Source organism: Pseudorca crassidens, chromosome 14, assembly GCF_039906515.1.
Source record: "Pseudorca crassidens isolate mPseCra1 chromosome 14, mPseCra1.hap1, whole genome shotgun sequence".
NCBI lineage: Eukaryota > Metazoa > Chordata > Mammalia > Artiodactyla > Delphinidae > Pseudorca > Pseudorca crassidens.
This window is the reverse complement of record NC_090309.1, coordinates 89657073-89673458: the sequence shown is the minus strand read 5'-3', so window position 1 is coordinate 89673458 and position 16386 is coordinate 89657073. Positions and strand designations below refer to the sequence as shown.

The 16386-nt window shown below is 42.4% G+C and overlaps 1 protein-coding gene across 1 annotated transcript in view; it reads left to right on the top strand.

Annotated features, from left to right (window-relative positions):
- DCDC2C (doublecortin domain containing 2C) overlaps window positions 1-16386 on the top strand; it is a 76513-nt gene that overhangs the window by 14569 nt on the left and 45558 nt on the right. The window contains 1 exon segment of the mRNA XM_067703873.1: window positions 5139-5190. Within this exon segment, the coding sequence (XP_067559974.1) occupies window positions 5139-5190 (52 nt within the window).

The following is a 16386-nucleotide window of genomic DNA, read 5'->3' as shown; positions in this document are numbered from 1 at the left end:
TTTCACCTGGTTTTCTCTCATGATCCTTTCTGTCCTTGTTAGTTTACTTATTTTTTTGACTGCAAATGACTCCCTTTCTATGGGTTTTTTTTTTTTTTTTGAGGAAATTCTTTAAGGGCTGAGATAAAGGTGAGATTCTCCAGAGAGGATTTCTGTTTTCTTCTCCCAAATGCCAGGAATGATTCCTCTCAAGATACTCCAAATTAAATCAGTAGCTTGAGTTTTTTTGGACCACCCAGATAGTGTCATTTTGTGAGTTAGCTGGCTTGTGATTCAGATTCTTAATGGCATCTGCAAGGATGCAAACTTGACATCTTATTGTTTTTGAAGAAAAATCATAAGTCACAGACATCACAGTTGCTAAGAGGTAGAGAGTTTGGATTAATGCCGTAACATTTTAGATTTACATTTATTACTGTGCTAATCCTGGTATGTATGAGAATTCACTGACAAGAATGTAGTCCTTTGTGGATGTTTGATTTTGTTATTATGTTTTCAGGGTTAGTTGCTGCATGCTACACAGTGACTGTGTCCCCCTGAAATTCGTATGTTGAAACTGAATCCCTCATGTGGTGGTGTCGACTTGAAAAAAATGCACAGTGTAAGAGCTGTGAGTTAAGTTTATTCAGTGTCGCACTGAGGACTGTCGCTGGGAGACAGCCTCTCAGACAGCCCCAGGGAACTGCTCTGGAGAGGGTGGGAGAAGACAGTGTTCCCGTGATTTTGGTGAAGGAGTATGTGCACTCAGGCACCCGTCACAGGAGAAGGTTGCTGCTAGTAGCGAGGAACAGATATCTCAGTTAATGATTTTAGTGCTTTTCTAAGTATGGAAAGTTGCAAGAATCCAGGTTCATAAAAAATTTCTTTTTTTTAAAAAAAATTAATTTAAAATTTATTTTTGGCTGCGTTGGGTCTTCGTTGCTGCGTGTGGGCTCTCTCTAGTTGTGGCGAGCGGGGGCTACTCTTTGTTGTAGTGCGCGGGCTTCTCATTGCAGGGATTTGTCTTGTTGCGGAGCACGGGCTCTAGGCACATGGGCTTCAGTAGTTGTGGTGCCGGGCTCAGTAGGTGTGGCTTACAGGCTCAGTAGGTGTGGCTCACAGGCTTCTCGTTTCGGTGGCTTTTCTTGTTGCGGAGCATGGGCTCTAGAGCGCAGGCTCAGTAGTTGTGGCACTGGGCTCAGTAGTTGTGGCTCGTGGGCTCTAGAGTGCAGCCTCAGTAGTTGTGGTGTGTGGGCTCAGTCGTTGTGGCTTATGGGCTCTAGAGCGCAGGCTCAGTGGCTGTGGCACATGGGCTTACCCCTTCCTCCAGGTGAGGACACAGCGAGAACATACTGTCTATGAACCAGGAAGGGGGTCCTCAGCAGACACTGACTATATCAGTGCCTTGATCTCAGACTTCCAGCCTCCAGAACCGTGAGAAACGAATGTGTGCTGTTTAAGCTCCCCCTACCCCAGTCTGTGGTACTTTTGTTAGGGCAGCCTGAATAGACTCAGACATTGCGTATGCTGGATTCCGATTTCCTACCAGAATCCGGTCTTCACTGTTGTTTTATGACCACAAAAGGTTTCAACAGAAATTGACTTTAAAATTCTTTTCAACTTAAGTGTGATGAAAAGTTTAATTTTACCCCCAAAACGTTTCCTCGTAAAATTGACATGTGTGATGTCTGCGAGCAGGTGAGGAAGGAAGCTTGTGAAGCACCGACTGTCAGGCCTGAACCAAGATCAGGAAATTCTTTCCTCTTTCTGTGGGTTGAGGCACTTTCTAATAGATCCTGTGAGACTTCTAATTTGGTAGGGAGATTTTCAGTGTTTATTTAAAAAGTTTTGGACATGTGGCAGAGATACTGAGAAAGACTTTGAGGTGTTTCTCTTCCCAGATTTCTTAATGTTGATTATTATTTTCTGTAGGGAGAGGAATGTGATCCAGTTCACTGAGCAGGAGGGGAGGTGGGATTCCCACGTGGTCGAGACCCTCTGTTATTTTGCATTTTCCATGTACCCTCATTGCTATCAAACGGATGGGAGAGATTTGCTTATGGAGTTCAACGTGGAGAGGCATTTGGATTTCGTTTTCTCCACTACCTTTTAGATCAATGAAGTATGAAATCGGAACCCAGATGTTGATGAATAAAGCTCTGATTTTAATTTTGGCTTGATTTATACTGGTATCAGTGAGCTAGCACTTGTTGGAATGTATGTTCTGTACTTACTGAGCCATTGAACGGTTAAAACTAATTTTCACCAGCAAATAATCTTCTAATTGTGCCACCAGCAGATGAACTTTGAAGTGCAACCTGATGATATATTAACCGTCCTGGAGGGTTTCTCATGGTTGTAAAATGGTACATTGAGAAGACAAACACCATAACATCTTCCCCAATCTAATCATCATTTAAACATTTCCTACATTTTCTGGAATAAATTAATTTGAGAAGAGAAACATCATTTTTTCTCTATAAAACAAAATATTATAGGCTAATAATCACTTTAAAAATGTGTCCCGTAAAGCCTGGAATTAATGATTTCTTTTGTAGAGAAAGTCATATTCACCACAAAATTTATATCAGGGCATTGTGTGTGTGTGTGTGTGTGTGTGTGTGTGTATGTGTGTGTGTATGTATGTGTGCATGCGTGTGTATGCATGTGTATTTGTATATATTGTGTGTATGTGTGTGTGTGTGTGTGTTTCGAGAGACCCCAAGGAATTTGAATTATAGTAGGAATTTTTCCTATTTACCTTAGGAGTTTGCTGTTGAGATTCAAAGTGAAAATGCTATTTAAATCAAACTATGGCAGCTCCTTGACACCCCAACCTGTACTTTGACTCTCCTTACCACCCACTTGTACCTGAGGACTAGTGTGTAACCGGGAAAGGGGCAAAGTGTGTGGACAGACAGCCACGCCCGAGGAAGAGGAATGTGGTCTCAGAGCCAGAAGACCTGGGGTGAACAGAATCCTGGCTTTTCCCATCTGGGTAGCACTTAGCAAACCAAATCACCTCGCTGAGACTCAGCTTCCTCATCAATAAACCAGGGCCTGGTTAGTGTCTGCTCCAATAGGGTGTTGTCAGAGTGAAATGAGCACAGTGCTTTGAAATGCCTGCCTTGATCTGGTGGTTGGCTTCTTCCTTTCCTTTAATCTTGGGAAGCAGCAGGAGGAACACTGCACATTAACATCTAGTCTCTGCTTCCAGTTCCTGCCCCCCACACCCCCAGGGAGACCCAGGTGCAGCCAGGAACCTCCTGCAGACACCCGGCTTAAAGACTTGGGGCCACTGGCTCTCTGAGGAATTACTCGTTCCCTCTTTCCATTCTATTTCTGTATTTTTTGGAAGGCAACATTGAAACAGCAAATAACATTTTGTGGGTCTTTTGTGATCTTTTTATGCCTTAATTTCTGTATTTATTTATGCCTTTCGTTTCCATTTAATGAGAGTAAGTTGTCTCATTTGGGGGATTAATGTGCGTCATCAAATATGGAATTCGGGAGCTTAAGACTAAAATACCCATTTGAAGATGAGCACAGGGGGGTGGAGGGGAGCTGTAAGCCGAGGGGGTGATTTGGAGATTTGCAGGCGCTTTGGTTCACGTAGTTTTCGAAGGTTTGAATTGGCTGCCACATTTTATAATGGGGGTGTTCATGTAATATGAAATTTTGGTTTCCATTTAAAAAAAACAGAGGATTTTTGGGACTTCCCTGGTTGCACAGTGGTTAAGAATCTGCCTGCCAATGCAGGGCACACGGGTTCGATCCCTGGTCTGGGAAGATCCCACATGCTGCGGAGCAACTAAGCCCGTGCGCCACAACTTCTGAAGCCCGTGCGCCTAGAGCCCATGCTCTGCAACGAGAGAAGCCACCGCGATGAGAAGCCTGCCCACTACAACAAAGAGTAGGCCCCACTCGCAGCAACTAAAGAAAGCCTGTGCTTAGCAACAGAGATCCAATGCAGCCAAAAATAAATAAATTAAACAAAACAAAACAAAACCAGTGTAGTTTAAAAAAAATAATGAAAAATAGAGGATTTTTATTGTTTAAAAGGACTTAGTTTTATTTATTTATTTATTATTATTATTTTTTGGCTGTGTCAGGTCTTAGCTGCAGCATGCGGGATCTTCCATTGTGGTGTGCGAGCTCAGTAGTTGTGGTGCGAGGGCTTAGTTGTCCCGCAGCATGTAGGATCTTAGTTCCCTGACCAGGGATCGAACCTACGTGCCCTGCATTGGAAGGCAGATTCTTTACCACTGGACCACCAGGGAAGTCCCAAGGACTTAGTTTTTAGTAGCCTGCATTTCCACAGGAAAACAGTGCTCTGCAATTATGAGCACTCCCACTAGCCACAGTCCCCACCATTCCCTAATACCACCCTTTGCGAGCATCATCATTTACTTGCCCAGCCTCTGTAGGCATCTGAGCTTGTGACTCTTGACTGTATATTAAGTACTTAAAAATGTCTTTTTCCTTTCATCTACCGACTCTTAGTCAATCCTTCTCTGACTGTTGCTAAAACCATTGTCAAGAACAATCTCAAATACATGAAAAAATTGTTTTAAATCAGGAAGAAACCCTAACACATATAAATCTTAGCATACTATTTATTATCATTAGAAATATCTGTTCTGTTTCTGAGGCACATGGAAGGCTCTCCAGAAGTCCCCAGGGGTCACGAGTTCTGCTGGCGGGGCTCATACACATTTATTCCAGTGGCTCTTTCCCAGCATTCAGTGTTGGCAGAATGGGCACAGTGATGGCATTCTGTGAGGCAGGAAGGGACAGCGCAGGTGAGAGGGAGCTGGGCGAGGTGTCTGGGACTCTGCTCCGCCTTTGGCCAGTGGTGGGCCCTGGAGCCGTTAGTGATCCAGTAAAGTTCTCTTCGATTGGTCTCCAAGGTTCCTCTTTGATTAATAGTGTTGTATGAGGAAAAGCAATGCCACTGAAGGACAGTTTTCCTGGGTGATGCCCACGGTAGCCAGTATGAACATTTTCCTGCGATGACATTGCTATTGTATATTGATGTGAGCATTTATGGTGCTCTAGGTTTTAGTTTTAAGTTGCTGTGGAGTGGAGTCATCTCTAAAGAGGCTCAAATTTTCTATCTAAATATTTACCTTCTAGTTAGGTTTTTCTTTCTTTTGCAGTTATTTTAATGTAGTTCCCAGCAGACCTGCAAGGATGAGAAAGTTGAAGGAAGTAAGTGTTCACTACTAACTACTAAAGGTGGGATATATTGGATGATTTGGTAAAAATTAAAATGTCAATATTGAATAACTGAAGTTTGATGAAAGCAGCATTTGGTAGGGAATGCCTGTAAAGGCGTGCTGCTCTTGAAGCCAGAAGTGGCCGTGCAAACTCGTTCTGTTTGTCAGAGCACTTAAGTCACTAAGATGATGGAAGTCGGTAAGAACGTTTGAAGACCACGGTTAGGGAGAGATTCATCTTTGAGGTGCAGAGTGCTAGCATTTATTAAGACTTTTTCCTCCTCTTTTGTTTTGGGGATTTGGAAAGACAGGTGACAGGAAAAGTTATTTTAAGTTACACGATGTTGAAGCTAATTATAATGTTAAATTTAAAGATTTGCTCTGTGTTCTCAACATTTTTGTCCTTGATAGACATTTGAAAGACTACAAGATGGAACCTTCCATCACTCTGTTCACATCACTTGAGTCTTAGCAAAACAACAACAACAACAACAAAACAACCCAAATTTCCTATGTAAGTTAAAAGAGAGCCACCTTTTAAATAAGCGACAAAAATCAGGTTTGAGCGAGATAGCCTGATGATGGTATTTAGAATGCAAGATGATTTCTACTTTTTTATTTTGTAAATGGACTTTTTGTGGAGTGCTTCGAAGGTGAGCTGTTTTTAGGGTATCTACGTCTCTAAGTGGTAGTTTTGCTATTAAGTTCTCTCCTCTATGGAAAGGAGATGAGAATGTGTCTTAGAGGATGGTTGTGAGGATTACATGATAAACTAGACATAACGTACCAGCACTAGGTAAGTGTCGGTTCTCGTCCCCCATGTCTTAAAGAAGCAGGGCCTCTTTGTGTCCTTGGACTCCCCGGTGCTCCAGTAAAGGGCAGTCTAGCAGCTCTTGCATCGCCCACAGGCACCAGCCTGCAGAAGCATTTAGCTGCTTCCTTGCCTCTGCACTTTAAGGCTGTGTGATGAACCAAATCAAATTTATTACCTACCCACCTTAGACTGTAACTTGCCAGGGGCAGGAGGGCGAGTTTCCAACAAGAAAGCAATTCTGGCAGTCGTTGAATTTCAGGGCTACTACCTTAATAAATAGAGAGGAAATGGTATATGATTATCCTTAACATCTAAGTCCCTGCATCCCCCTGTCCTGGTGGGGCGGGAGTGGGATTGAACAACAATTCTGAAGCGTACCCCTCGAGAGACTCTGTTCAAGTTTGAGTCTGTTTATCCTTTGTACATGTCAATGATTTAAAAACATTAGACATGATTATAAGGTAACATTTAGCATTTTAGGACAGGAAGGGAACTTCTAGATTATCTTATCAAAACTCCCTGTTTTCTAGTTGAGGATGCGGTGATGGGAGAGGTTACGAGGGTACCAGCATTGAAATGCCCACAGGAGCCTCAGCCTCCCAGGGCCGGTACTAGATTGCCGTGCACTCATACTAATGAGACTGTAGTTGCCCAAAGAGTTTTGTAATTGTTCTTTTGAAATTTACACTCTTTTCATTAAAAAAAATCTGATTGTACAGTCGTTCTTGCTGAGAAAAATGTCAAAAATGCTGTGCAGAAAAGCTCAGTGAGGAAAGTGAAGATCGCTTACAATCCTACCTCCCAAAGATCAGCGCACTCTGCCTTTTGTCATGTCCATTTCCAGTTGTTTTCTCTGCACAAGTCGCAAATATCTGTCTGTCTATCTATCTATCATCTTCACAGATACACACATATATACAATGCATGCATTGATATGTATATATTTACAGAAATGGAATCCATCAATACGTACTATTTTCTTTTTCTTTTTTTTAAACTTTTTATTTTATATTGGAGCGCAGCTGCTTAACAATGTTGTGAGTTTCAGGTATACAGCAAAGTGATTTACATAGTATTTTCTTTTCTGCTTTTTATTAACTATGTATCATGACAGTTTAACATAGTAAAGGATCTTCTGCCACATGATTTTTAGTGGCTGCAAAATGTTCCATCACGTGACTCTAGCATAATTATTTAACCCATTCCCTGTCAACAGACCTTACATCCTTCTTCTTTCTCATTATTGTAACTAGGCATTGGGATGGACCCTGATCGAGCCATCATGATTGTTTATAGAGAAGAGGAGTTACACGCACAATTTTTACCTCTTTAATATTCACTTCCAGAAAGTTTCTCAGAACATGTATTGCTTCCAGCGGTGCCTGGGAATGCCATCACTGCCCGCGGGTGCCGTGGGGTACTGCACGGTGTGGAGGCCTGCGAGGTGCTTGACGGTCACCACCCCGGCCCCCTCTTCTTTGGTGGCAGAAGGGACTCCCTAAAAGTGGCTTGTGATTATTGCTGCTTGCTATGTAGTATCTTCGTGGACATTCATCTGTGATGTAGCCAAGACCTCTGCTGGTCCCGTGAGGAGCCCATGAGAGCAGCCGGCAGTTTACATCTGTGTCCTGCTGTCCCATATGAGGATGTAGAGTTGCCAGTCACGGGGCTGAAGTTCCTCAGTCACTTAGTGGGTACCTCTCTTTTGTCCTCCGTACTGCTCACGTAACTACTAACTTAAACTCTCTTTGTCACCTCTCACTACTCACTACCACTTACTAAACCACATTTTAGCTGCTTTGTGGTTTGTGGGGACGTACCCATGATTCGGGAGATAATATAATACTTAATGAGCTAAAAGACTTGTCTTTTTTTAAATAAATGTATTTATTTATTTATTTTTGGCTGCATTGGGTCTTCGTTGCTGCGCGTGGGCTTTTCTCTAGTTGTGGCGAGCGGGGGCTACTCTTTGTTGCGGTGCGCGGGCTTCTCATTGCGGTGGCTTCTCTTGTTGCGGAGCACGGGCTCTAGGTGCGCAGGCTTCAGTAGTTGTGGTTCACGGGCTCAGTAGTTGTGGCTCATGGGCTCTAGAGTGCGATCTCAGTAGTTGTGGCTCACGGGCTTAGCTGCTCCGCGGCATGTGGGATCTTCCCGGACCAGGGCTTGAACCCGTGTCCCCTGCATTGGCAGGTGGATTCTTAACCACTGCACCCTCAGGGAAGTCCGGGGGAGGAGGTCTTAATATCTGCCACTTAAAAGATGAATCAAGAGTTCAAGACAGGTTAAGTGACGTGTACAGAGTTAGGCAACCAGTTAGTAACAGAACTTGGTGTGAAACTAGAGGTGAATCCGGGGTCCCCCCACCCCCTTCCTTGCGGAAAGCCTCATTACTGCACTGTACAACCTGTGCATATTAAATGGGTTTCTTCTGTTTCGTTCACAGAATTAAATTCCGTGAATTATTTCTGGTGGATACATGAGCGCTCACCTTACAGAAAGAGCCGCACTTTGTGCACTGGGGTGGGACAGACCGGATGGTGCTACGCTGCGTCGGCGCAGTGCAGGCTCTGCTGGGGGACCGGAAGCAGAGGGTCAGCGCCACGGGGCACTGGTTCTCCAGGATCTGTGCAGAGGGCTGTGGGAACCGATGCCCCGTAGGATGCGCTGCAGAAGGAGGACCTGGCCCTCCGCAGCGCCACCTCATTCTAGGACAGTGGAGAACAGCTTTGCAAGGACTAAAATCTCCCCAGGCCTTGTGGGGTGTTGCGGCCACGGGCAGCCCCTGCTGCATCTGCTCCAGCCGGCTGGTTCAGTTCACACACTGGGCCTTAAGGATGTTTATAGCAGCATGTTCTTTTTTTTAGTAATTACAAAAACCTGGGAAACACGTGAATGTCCATCAGTGGAGGAATGGTTGAATGATTCATGACTTGTCATACTATGATTAGATCTATAGGTATTGATCTGAAATAATACCTCTCAGAATGTTGCTGGGATTAAATGAGATGGTGCTGGGCATATTGCAAGAGCTCAGTAAATAGTTGAAATTAATACTCATAATGCCTTTAAGTCTGGGTAGCTCACCCTATCAGAATTTGAGATCCATGAATGCTACCGATTTGAATACCAGTGCAAACTCTTAGAAACACTAAATATACTATACTGTAAGCTTTGGCCAAGTTCAAATATTCAATGTTTAAGTGTTTTACTAAGTTATTCCGCCTTGTTTTGTGATAGCGACACAGAGTAGAAGTACCTAGCTTTTTGTAGAGTATTCTTTCACAGAATTCCCGTTTTGGTCAAAATATATTAGTGGGAAAATTGAAGACACTTCTCAAGAGACCTTGATTCAGTAAAGAAATTTACTTAAAATTAATTAGAATACCATAATAATATACTTCATATAACCATAGAAATGACTTATAAAATGCTTCAATATAATGAATTTGGAATTACGTGTCATTAAACGGAGGAGCAAAGGGAGAATCAGACTCGAAAACAGTGCTCTTGGGATTTTGAGTTTCCATGACTGTGTCTCGTTGACTTAATGAGAAAAATGTCCTTGGTCTCAGTTTAATTCAAGGAGTTCTGTTGCTGCATCTTAGAGTTTGGGTGTGTAATGTCAAATTGTATAAATTTAGGCAGAATTTAGAAGACTTCCCCTGTCCTTTTCTTACAGTTCTAAGAACAAATGAGCCCCAATGCAATATTCTTTTTTGCCCATGAGGATGGTTTTCTGATTCTGTCCTTCCAGTGCATTCATCCTGGTAAATAGCGTACTAATGGTAAAACAATTAAACCACTAATTTAGACCTTAGTTATCTCAAGTTGTCATGGAAGAGAAGGGAGTGAGTCCCTGAGGTGAATTTTCGAATAACGGCGGTTACTGATGATTCTAACAAAAAAGAATTTTAAAATTAACTTTTAATATAAATGTCTGTAACGTGTTTTATGTGATTCCCTATCTGACTGAAAAGCAAGGGGAATGAAACTTAACTGTGTTTTGACTCAAGAGTTGGCTGAGGTACTTTGCGCTGACTGAGCCGAGACCCAAGTGCATCGTATTCTCTCAGTGGCCTTGACATTGGCTCTCCTTTTGAACGGTCCTGAACACATTTTTGGAAGCTTCTGTTTCTGTTAAAAAAACTACTATATAATTCATGCTCGTTGTAGAGAAATGAGAAAATATATGTAATTTAAAAGGAAACACACACATAATCCTATCAGCCAGAAATTAGCCACCATGTTTTTCTAGATGCTTCTAACCTATGTGGACATATATGCGTATATATACAGTTGACCCTTGAACAATGCAGAGGTTAGGAGCACTGACCCCCTGCACAGTTGAAAATCCATGTATAACTTTTCACTCTTTTAAAACTCAACTGCTAGTAGCCTCCTGTTGACTGGAAGCCTTACAGATAACAGAAACAGTTGATAACATACTTTGTGTGTTACTTGTATTACACACTGTATTCTTGCAGTAAAGTAAGACAGAGAAAAGGAAATGCTGTTAAGAAAATCATAAGGAAGAGAAAATACATTTAGAGTACTGTGCTGTATTTATTGATACTGTATGCTTTTGTCACCTGTTTGCATGAATCGTCTGTCAGTACAGTCAATATTATATGATGCAAAACACCGTAGGTGTTATACATGTTACTAACACCAGCCGTCAAAATGAAAAGATAACATGAGAAGGAAATTCATATTTATTTACATGTGTAACGATTCGTGCATTGATAATGAAGAAGCAGCAATACGATTGCTTTATGGTAGCCTGGCTTATACACCAATGAATAAATTGTTATAAAAATTTTATGGCACACATTAGTCATATTCATAATACAGTATTGGAAATATTGTTGCACTAAAAAACCCACTTCCCTGTGATGATAGGCTGATGTGCAATTTCTCCAATTATGAGAGAGAAAGGCCTATGTACGGTAATGTAACTTTTTGAAAGCAAAGTTGTATCAATAAAAACAGAAAGAAAGCTAACACATTATTAATTTTATATTAAATACCACACACCTTGTGCCTATATAAGGATAGACTAGTACCTACATATATTTTATGCATTTGTGACATACCTTTTTATTGTTTTGATATTTCTAGGCTATGAAGTTTATGAGCTTTTTGAAAATGTCACAAATGTCCAAAAAATTCTCCAATATATTTATTAAAAAATTTGTATATAAATGACCCATGCAGTTCAGACCTGTGTTGTTCAATGGTCACATGTATATACTTCTTACTTTACAAATGTATTAATTTAAGCACAAATGAGAGCATATCTATGTATTATTTTTTACAAATCCCCTTTTACTTAACAATGCATCATGAAATCTTAATGTGTCAACAAATATGTTCCTATAATAATTTGTAGTGGATTCAGAGTATTCTATTAAGTGATATATACCATATTTTTTAGCTTTATTGAGGTGTAATTGACAAAAGTGTAAGATATTTAAAGTGCACGGTGTGATGATTTGATGTACGTATACGGTGTGATGATTTGATGTACGTATACATTGTGAAAGGATTCCCTCCACCCATCAAGTTAATTGACACATCACCTCACATATTTATCTCTCTCTCTTTTCCTGTCTTTTGTGAGAACACTTAAGTTCTACTCTCTTAGCAAATTTCAATTATGCAATGTGATGTTATCAATTACAGTCACCATGTTATCCATTCGATCCTCAGACCTTATTCATCTTGTAACTGAAAGTTGGTACCTTTGTACCAATCTCTTCCTATTTCCCCCACCCCCAGCCCTGGCAGTCATTTTTCTATTCTGTTTCCACTTTCTGCCACCTGCCCCCCAGATTCCACATATAAGTGACACCGTGCAGTATTTGTCTTTCTTTGGTTTATTTTACTTAGTATAATGTCCTCCAGTTTGACCCATGTATTGCAAATGGCAGACTTTTCTTCTTTTCTATGGCTGAATAATATTCCGCTGTATGGATATAACATATTTTCTTTATCCATCCATCCATTGGTAGACACTTAGGTTGTTTCCACACCTTAACCATTGTGAATAATGCATCAGTGAATACTAACTGGAGTACATACATCTCTTCAAGAAAACGGTTTCATTTCCTTCTGGTATATACCCATAAGTGGGAATGCTGGGTCATATGGTAGTTCCAGTTTTAAGTTTTTGAGGAGTCGCCATACTGTTCTCCACAGTGGCTGCACCAGTCTACATTCCCACCAGCAGCGCAGGAGGGCTCCCTTTTCTCCACACCCTCACCAGCACTCGTTATTTGTTGTCTTTTTGGTGATAGCCATTCTGACAGGTGTGAGGTGATGTCTCACAGTGGTTTTGATTGGCGTTTCCCTGATGACGAGTGATGTTGAGCACCTCTTCTTGTACCTTTTGGCAAGTTGTATGTCTTCTTTGGACAAATGTCTATTCAGGTCCTTTGCCCGTTTTTAAACGAGGTTGTTTTTGTTTTTTGCCATTGAGTTGTATGAATTCCTTGTATATTTCAGATATTGACCCCTTATCAGATACAAGGTTTGCAAGTACTTTCTTTCAGCAGGTTTTGCCTTTTCATTTTGTTGCTGGTTTCCTTGGCTGGGTGGAAGCTTTTCATGTATTAAGTTTGATGTGGTCCCACTTGCTTATTTTTGCTTTTGTTACATCTGCTTTTGGTGTCAAATCCAAAAAATTGTTGCAAAGATCAATGTCAAGAAGCTGACTTACTCCCTCTATTTTCTAGGAGTTTTATGGTTTCAGGTCTTATGTGCAAGTCTTTAATCCATTTTGAGTTGATTTTTGTGTTTAGTGTAAGACAGGGGTCCAGTTTCTTTCTTTTGCATGTGGCTGTCCAGTTTTTCCAGCATCGTTTATTGAAGAGACTGTTCTCTCCTCATTGTATATTCTTGGATCCTTTGTGGAATATTAATTGACTGTATACACACGGGTTTATTTCCGGGCTTTCTATTCTGTCCCACTGGTCTATTGGTTTGTTTTTATGCCAACACCATACTATTTTGATTATATAAAAATATGTTGACAGATTATATTTATAGATGATAAACGCCTCCATCTTTGTTCTTTGTGTTAAAGATAGCTTTGGCTATTCAGGATCTTTTGTGGGTAAGCTGATAATGGGGAGAGAATAGGGAGAATTGCTCAGAACGATCTTAAGTGGATGAGAAAAGACAATAAGAGTAATAAGAGCTGCCTCTGGACCTGCCTGTTCTGGACATTTCATACAAATAGAATCATACAATATAGTGACTTCTTAGACTTAGCATGTTTTTACGGTTTATCTGTGTTGTAGTGTGTATTGATTTTTCATTCCTTCCTATGGCTGAAGAGTATTCCATTGTATGAATAGACCACGTTTTATTTATCTATTCCACATCTGACGGACATTTGGGCCTTTTTGTTTACAGCTGCGCTGGGGGGTGGGAACTGGTCCTTTTTCTCATTCTTGGAGTGATTTCTCTCCTTGTCATCTGAAACCCTGCCCTCTTCTTATTCCCTCCGGTTGTTTCTCCTAAATTTTTCTTGCGGTGTTAGTGTCATTGTCTGTCCTTGGAGTCCCCACTTCCCTCCAGGTGTTACCCCGGTTCCTTCCCTCTTCTCATTCGGGCAGTGTACCTGCCTCATCCTCCACCATCATCCCTGCGCCCAGGGCACCCAGGCCTCTCTCTAGCGCAGGATCCACGTCACTGTCTACAGGGCACTGTCACTTGGATGTCCCAAGGATACCTCAGATTCAGTATGTCCACGTTTGAACTCACTGGCCTCTCCCCGCAAACCCAGTTTTTATTTTGTGTTCCTTTTTTCAGAGAATGGAGCTGTATACTCAACTCCTAAAACCAGAAACCTAGATAATCGTCTTAGCTTTTACTTCTCCCAGCCCCGCTCCCGCCCTGTCCCTCCTGTGCCTTCTCTCAAGCCCATTCAGTTATGGGCCCCCATTCTTGCTGAGGACACCCAGAGCTGCTCCTAGAAAGAGTCGTGTGCCTTCCATCTGGACTTCCTGCATATCCAGCCCATCCCTTTCCAGTTGGATCTCACCAGCTCCCTGGTTCAAACACTTCAAGGCCTGCCTCTTTTCTCCAAGGGGGTGGAGTCTACACCGCTAACCGCGGATGTGAAGGCCCTCCTTGATCTGGCCCTGGCTTTCTTCTTCAGCCCCGCCTCTCACCACTCCTCCCTCTGTGTCCAGTGTCTAGTCTAGACTTTTCCATTTCCCAAAGACCTTGTATCCACGAGGATGTATCCAAAGTCCTCTAACAGGATTTTGTGTATGCTGTTTCTCCTGCCTCATTTAGCATTTCTTCCCATTCTCAACGGACCGACTCCTGCTTATAAATCAGGTCTCAACCTAGAGGCCGCTTCCACCAGGAAGCCTGCTTTGTGTCGCTGTGAGGATGGAGTGCGCCCCGTGCTGGCCACCAGAGAGCCCTCATCACAGAGCTGCACGTGCTTGTCTCCTTGTTTACGGATCGCTTGTCAAGTGGTCTGTGTCTCCATGCCTCGCAGCCCTCCGAGGCCAGGTGTGATGACGGTCTCGCTCACCTTTGCGTCTCTAACACTTAGCACAGTTCCTCCCATGGAGGGGTGTCCTCCACAAACAGGGCTTAAATAAATGAATGGAACGATGACCGAGCGCCTTCCGGGAGTCTGTAGCCGGGCAGAATTTGGGGCAGGTACTCTCCTCTCCTTGGGTTGGTTTTATTTGTGACCCTGCTTCCGAGTAGGGACTTCCTGGGATGGCCAGTAGGCTCCATAAGTCGCGTGGCTGTCTGTTGCTGTGGGATGGTTCCTCTGGGGGGTCAGCAAATTTGGAGTCATTCAGAGCATCAGTTCCAACCTATAAATCCATCGTCAGCGGGGAGCTGACATCCATTCTATACGGGGCACATAAATCAGCTATGGGCCTTTTTTATTTGATGTTTCGTGTGGAAAAGGCCGTGAGGATGTTCACGGAGGGCTGTCGGAGAAGGATGACGGGGCAGAAGGAGCAATGGCACGAATAACGACCACTGCTGTCAGCTGAGCTCTTAACTCACTGCAGGCACCTTGCTGAGCACTGGAGAGCGAGTTCTCTCACTTTGAGTTACTCATATCGCGAGCAAACCTATAGCATAGGCACTACTTTTTTGTTTGTTTTTTTTACCTTTTCCCTTTAGCCAAATTTTAGGTTATATCTGTATTTTTTTACTGAAGTATAGTTGATTTACAATATTGTGTTAGTTTCAGGTGTACAGAAAAGTGATTCAGTTATACATATTTTCTTCAGATTGTTTTCCATTATAAGTTATTACAAGATATTGAATATTGTTCCCTGTGTTATACGGTAAATCCTTGTTGCTTATCTGTTCTACGTATGGTAGTTTGTACCTGTTAATCCCAAACTCCTAATTTATCCTCCCCCTGCTTTCCCCTTTGGTAACCGTAGTTTGTTTTCTACGTCTGAGTCTGTTTCTGTGCTGTGTATAGATTCATTTGTATATTTCTTTTTGAGATTCCACATACAAGTAACATCATGTAATATTTGTCTTTCTCTGTCTGACTTACTACCTATACACCACTTGGATCTGCGTTGCATGCACGGAGAAACAGGTTTAGGGAAGCGAGACAACTTGACCAAGGTCACACAGGGAGAAAGTGACGGAGCCAGTCCTGGAATCGTGGATGACTCAGAATAGGCTCCTAGATGGTGTACTGTTGTAGGTTCAAACCTCCGTTTTGCTAAAAACTATCATACACTATTTTTTGATGGCTTAGCCTGGCCAGGACGCTTGATAGCTGTGTGTTCTTGGGAAGGTGACATAACGTCTCTGATTCTTTGTTACCTGGATATTGTGCCTGGTGATTTTGAGGATTGGGTGTGAGTGCTTATAAGGGTCTGAGTGCAGTGCCTGACACACAGCAGGCATCCAGTGAACCGTTGGTGCTACTGGGGGAAACACACCTTTGGCAGCCTTGAGTGTCTTCCGTCACTGAGGCAGATTTGGTTCAATTACCCTGGACCCTTGTTAAAGAGCTCTAAAGCCCGTTAACGTCCTGCCTCTCAGGGCAGGTGAATGACACGAGTCTTGAAACTGTCATCACCATCAGACAGTAACAGCAAAGCACGTTTGCTTGGTACTTCCTCGGAGATTGTTATGTGGAGTGCAGGGGGAAAAGCCCAGAAGCGTATATGCATTTAATTGCTGGGGTCATTTAATTAGGCAGGTGATATCAGGGTTAATGAATCATTAACATGTAAGAAAGCAGTTAGTTCATTGTTTCCATAAATTTATGCAGTCAAGAAAACTGCCTCTTAGGGTAGCTGTGCCCTAATAGAATTTTGCAGAGGATAATTTCTGTTGTTTTGTTTTCAAACCAGGTCTGCA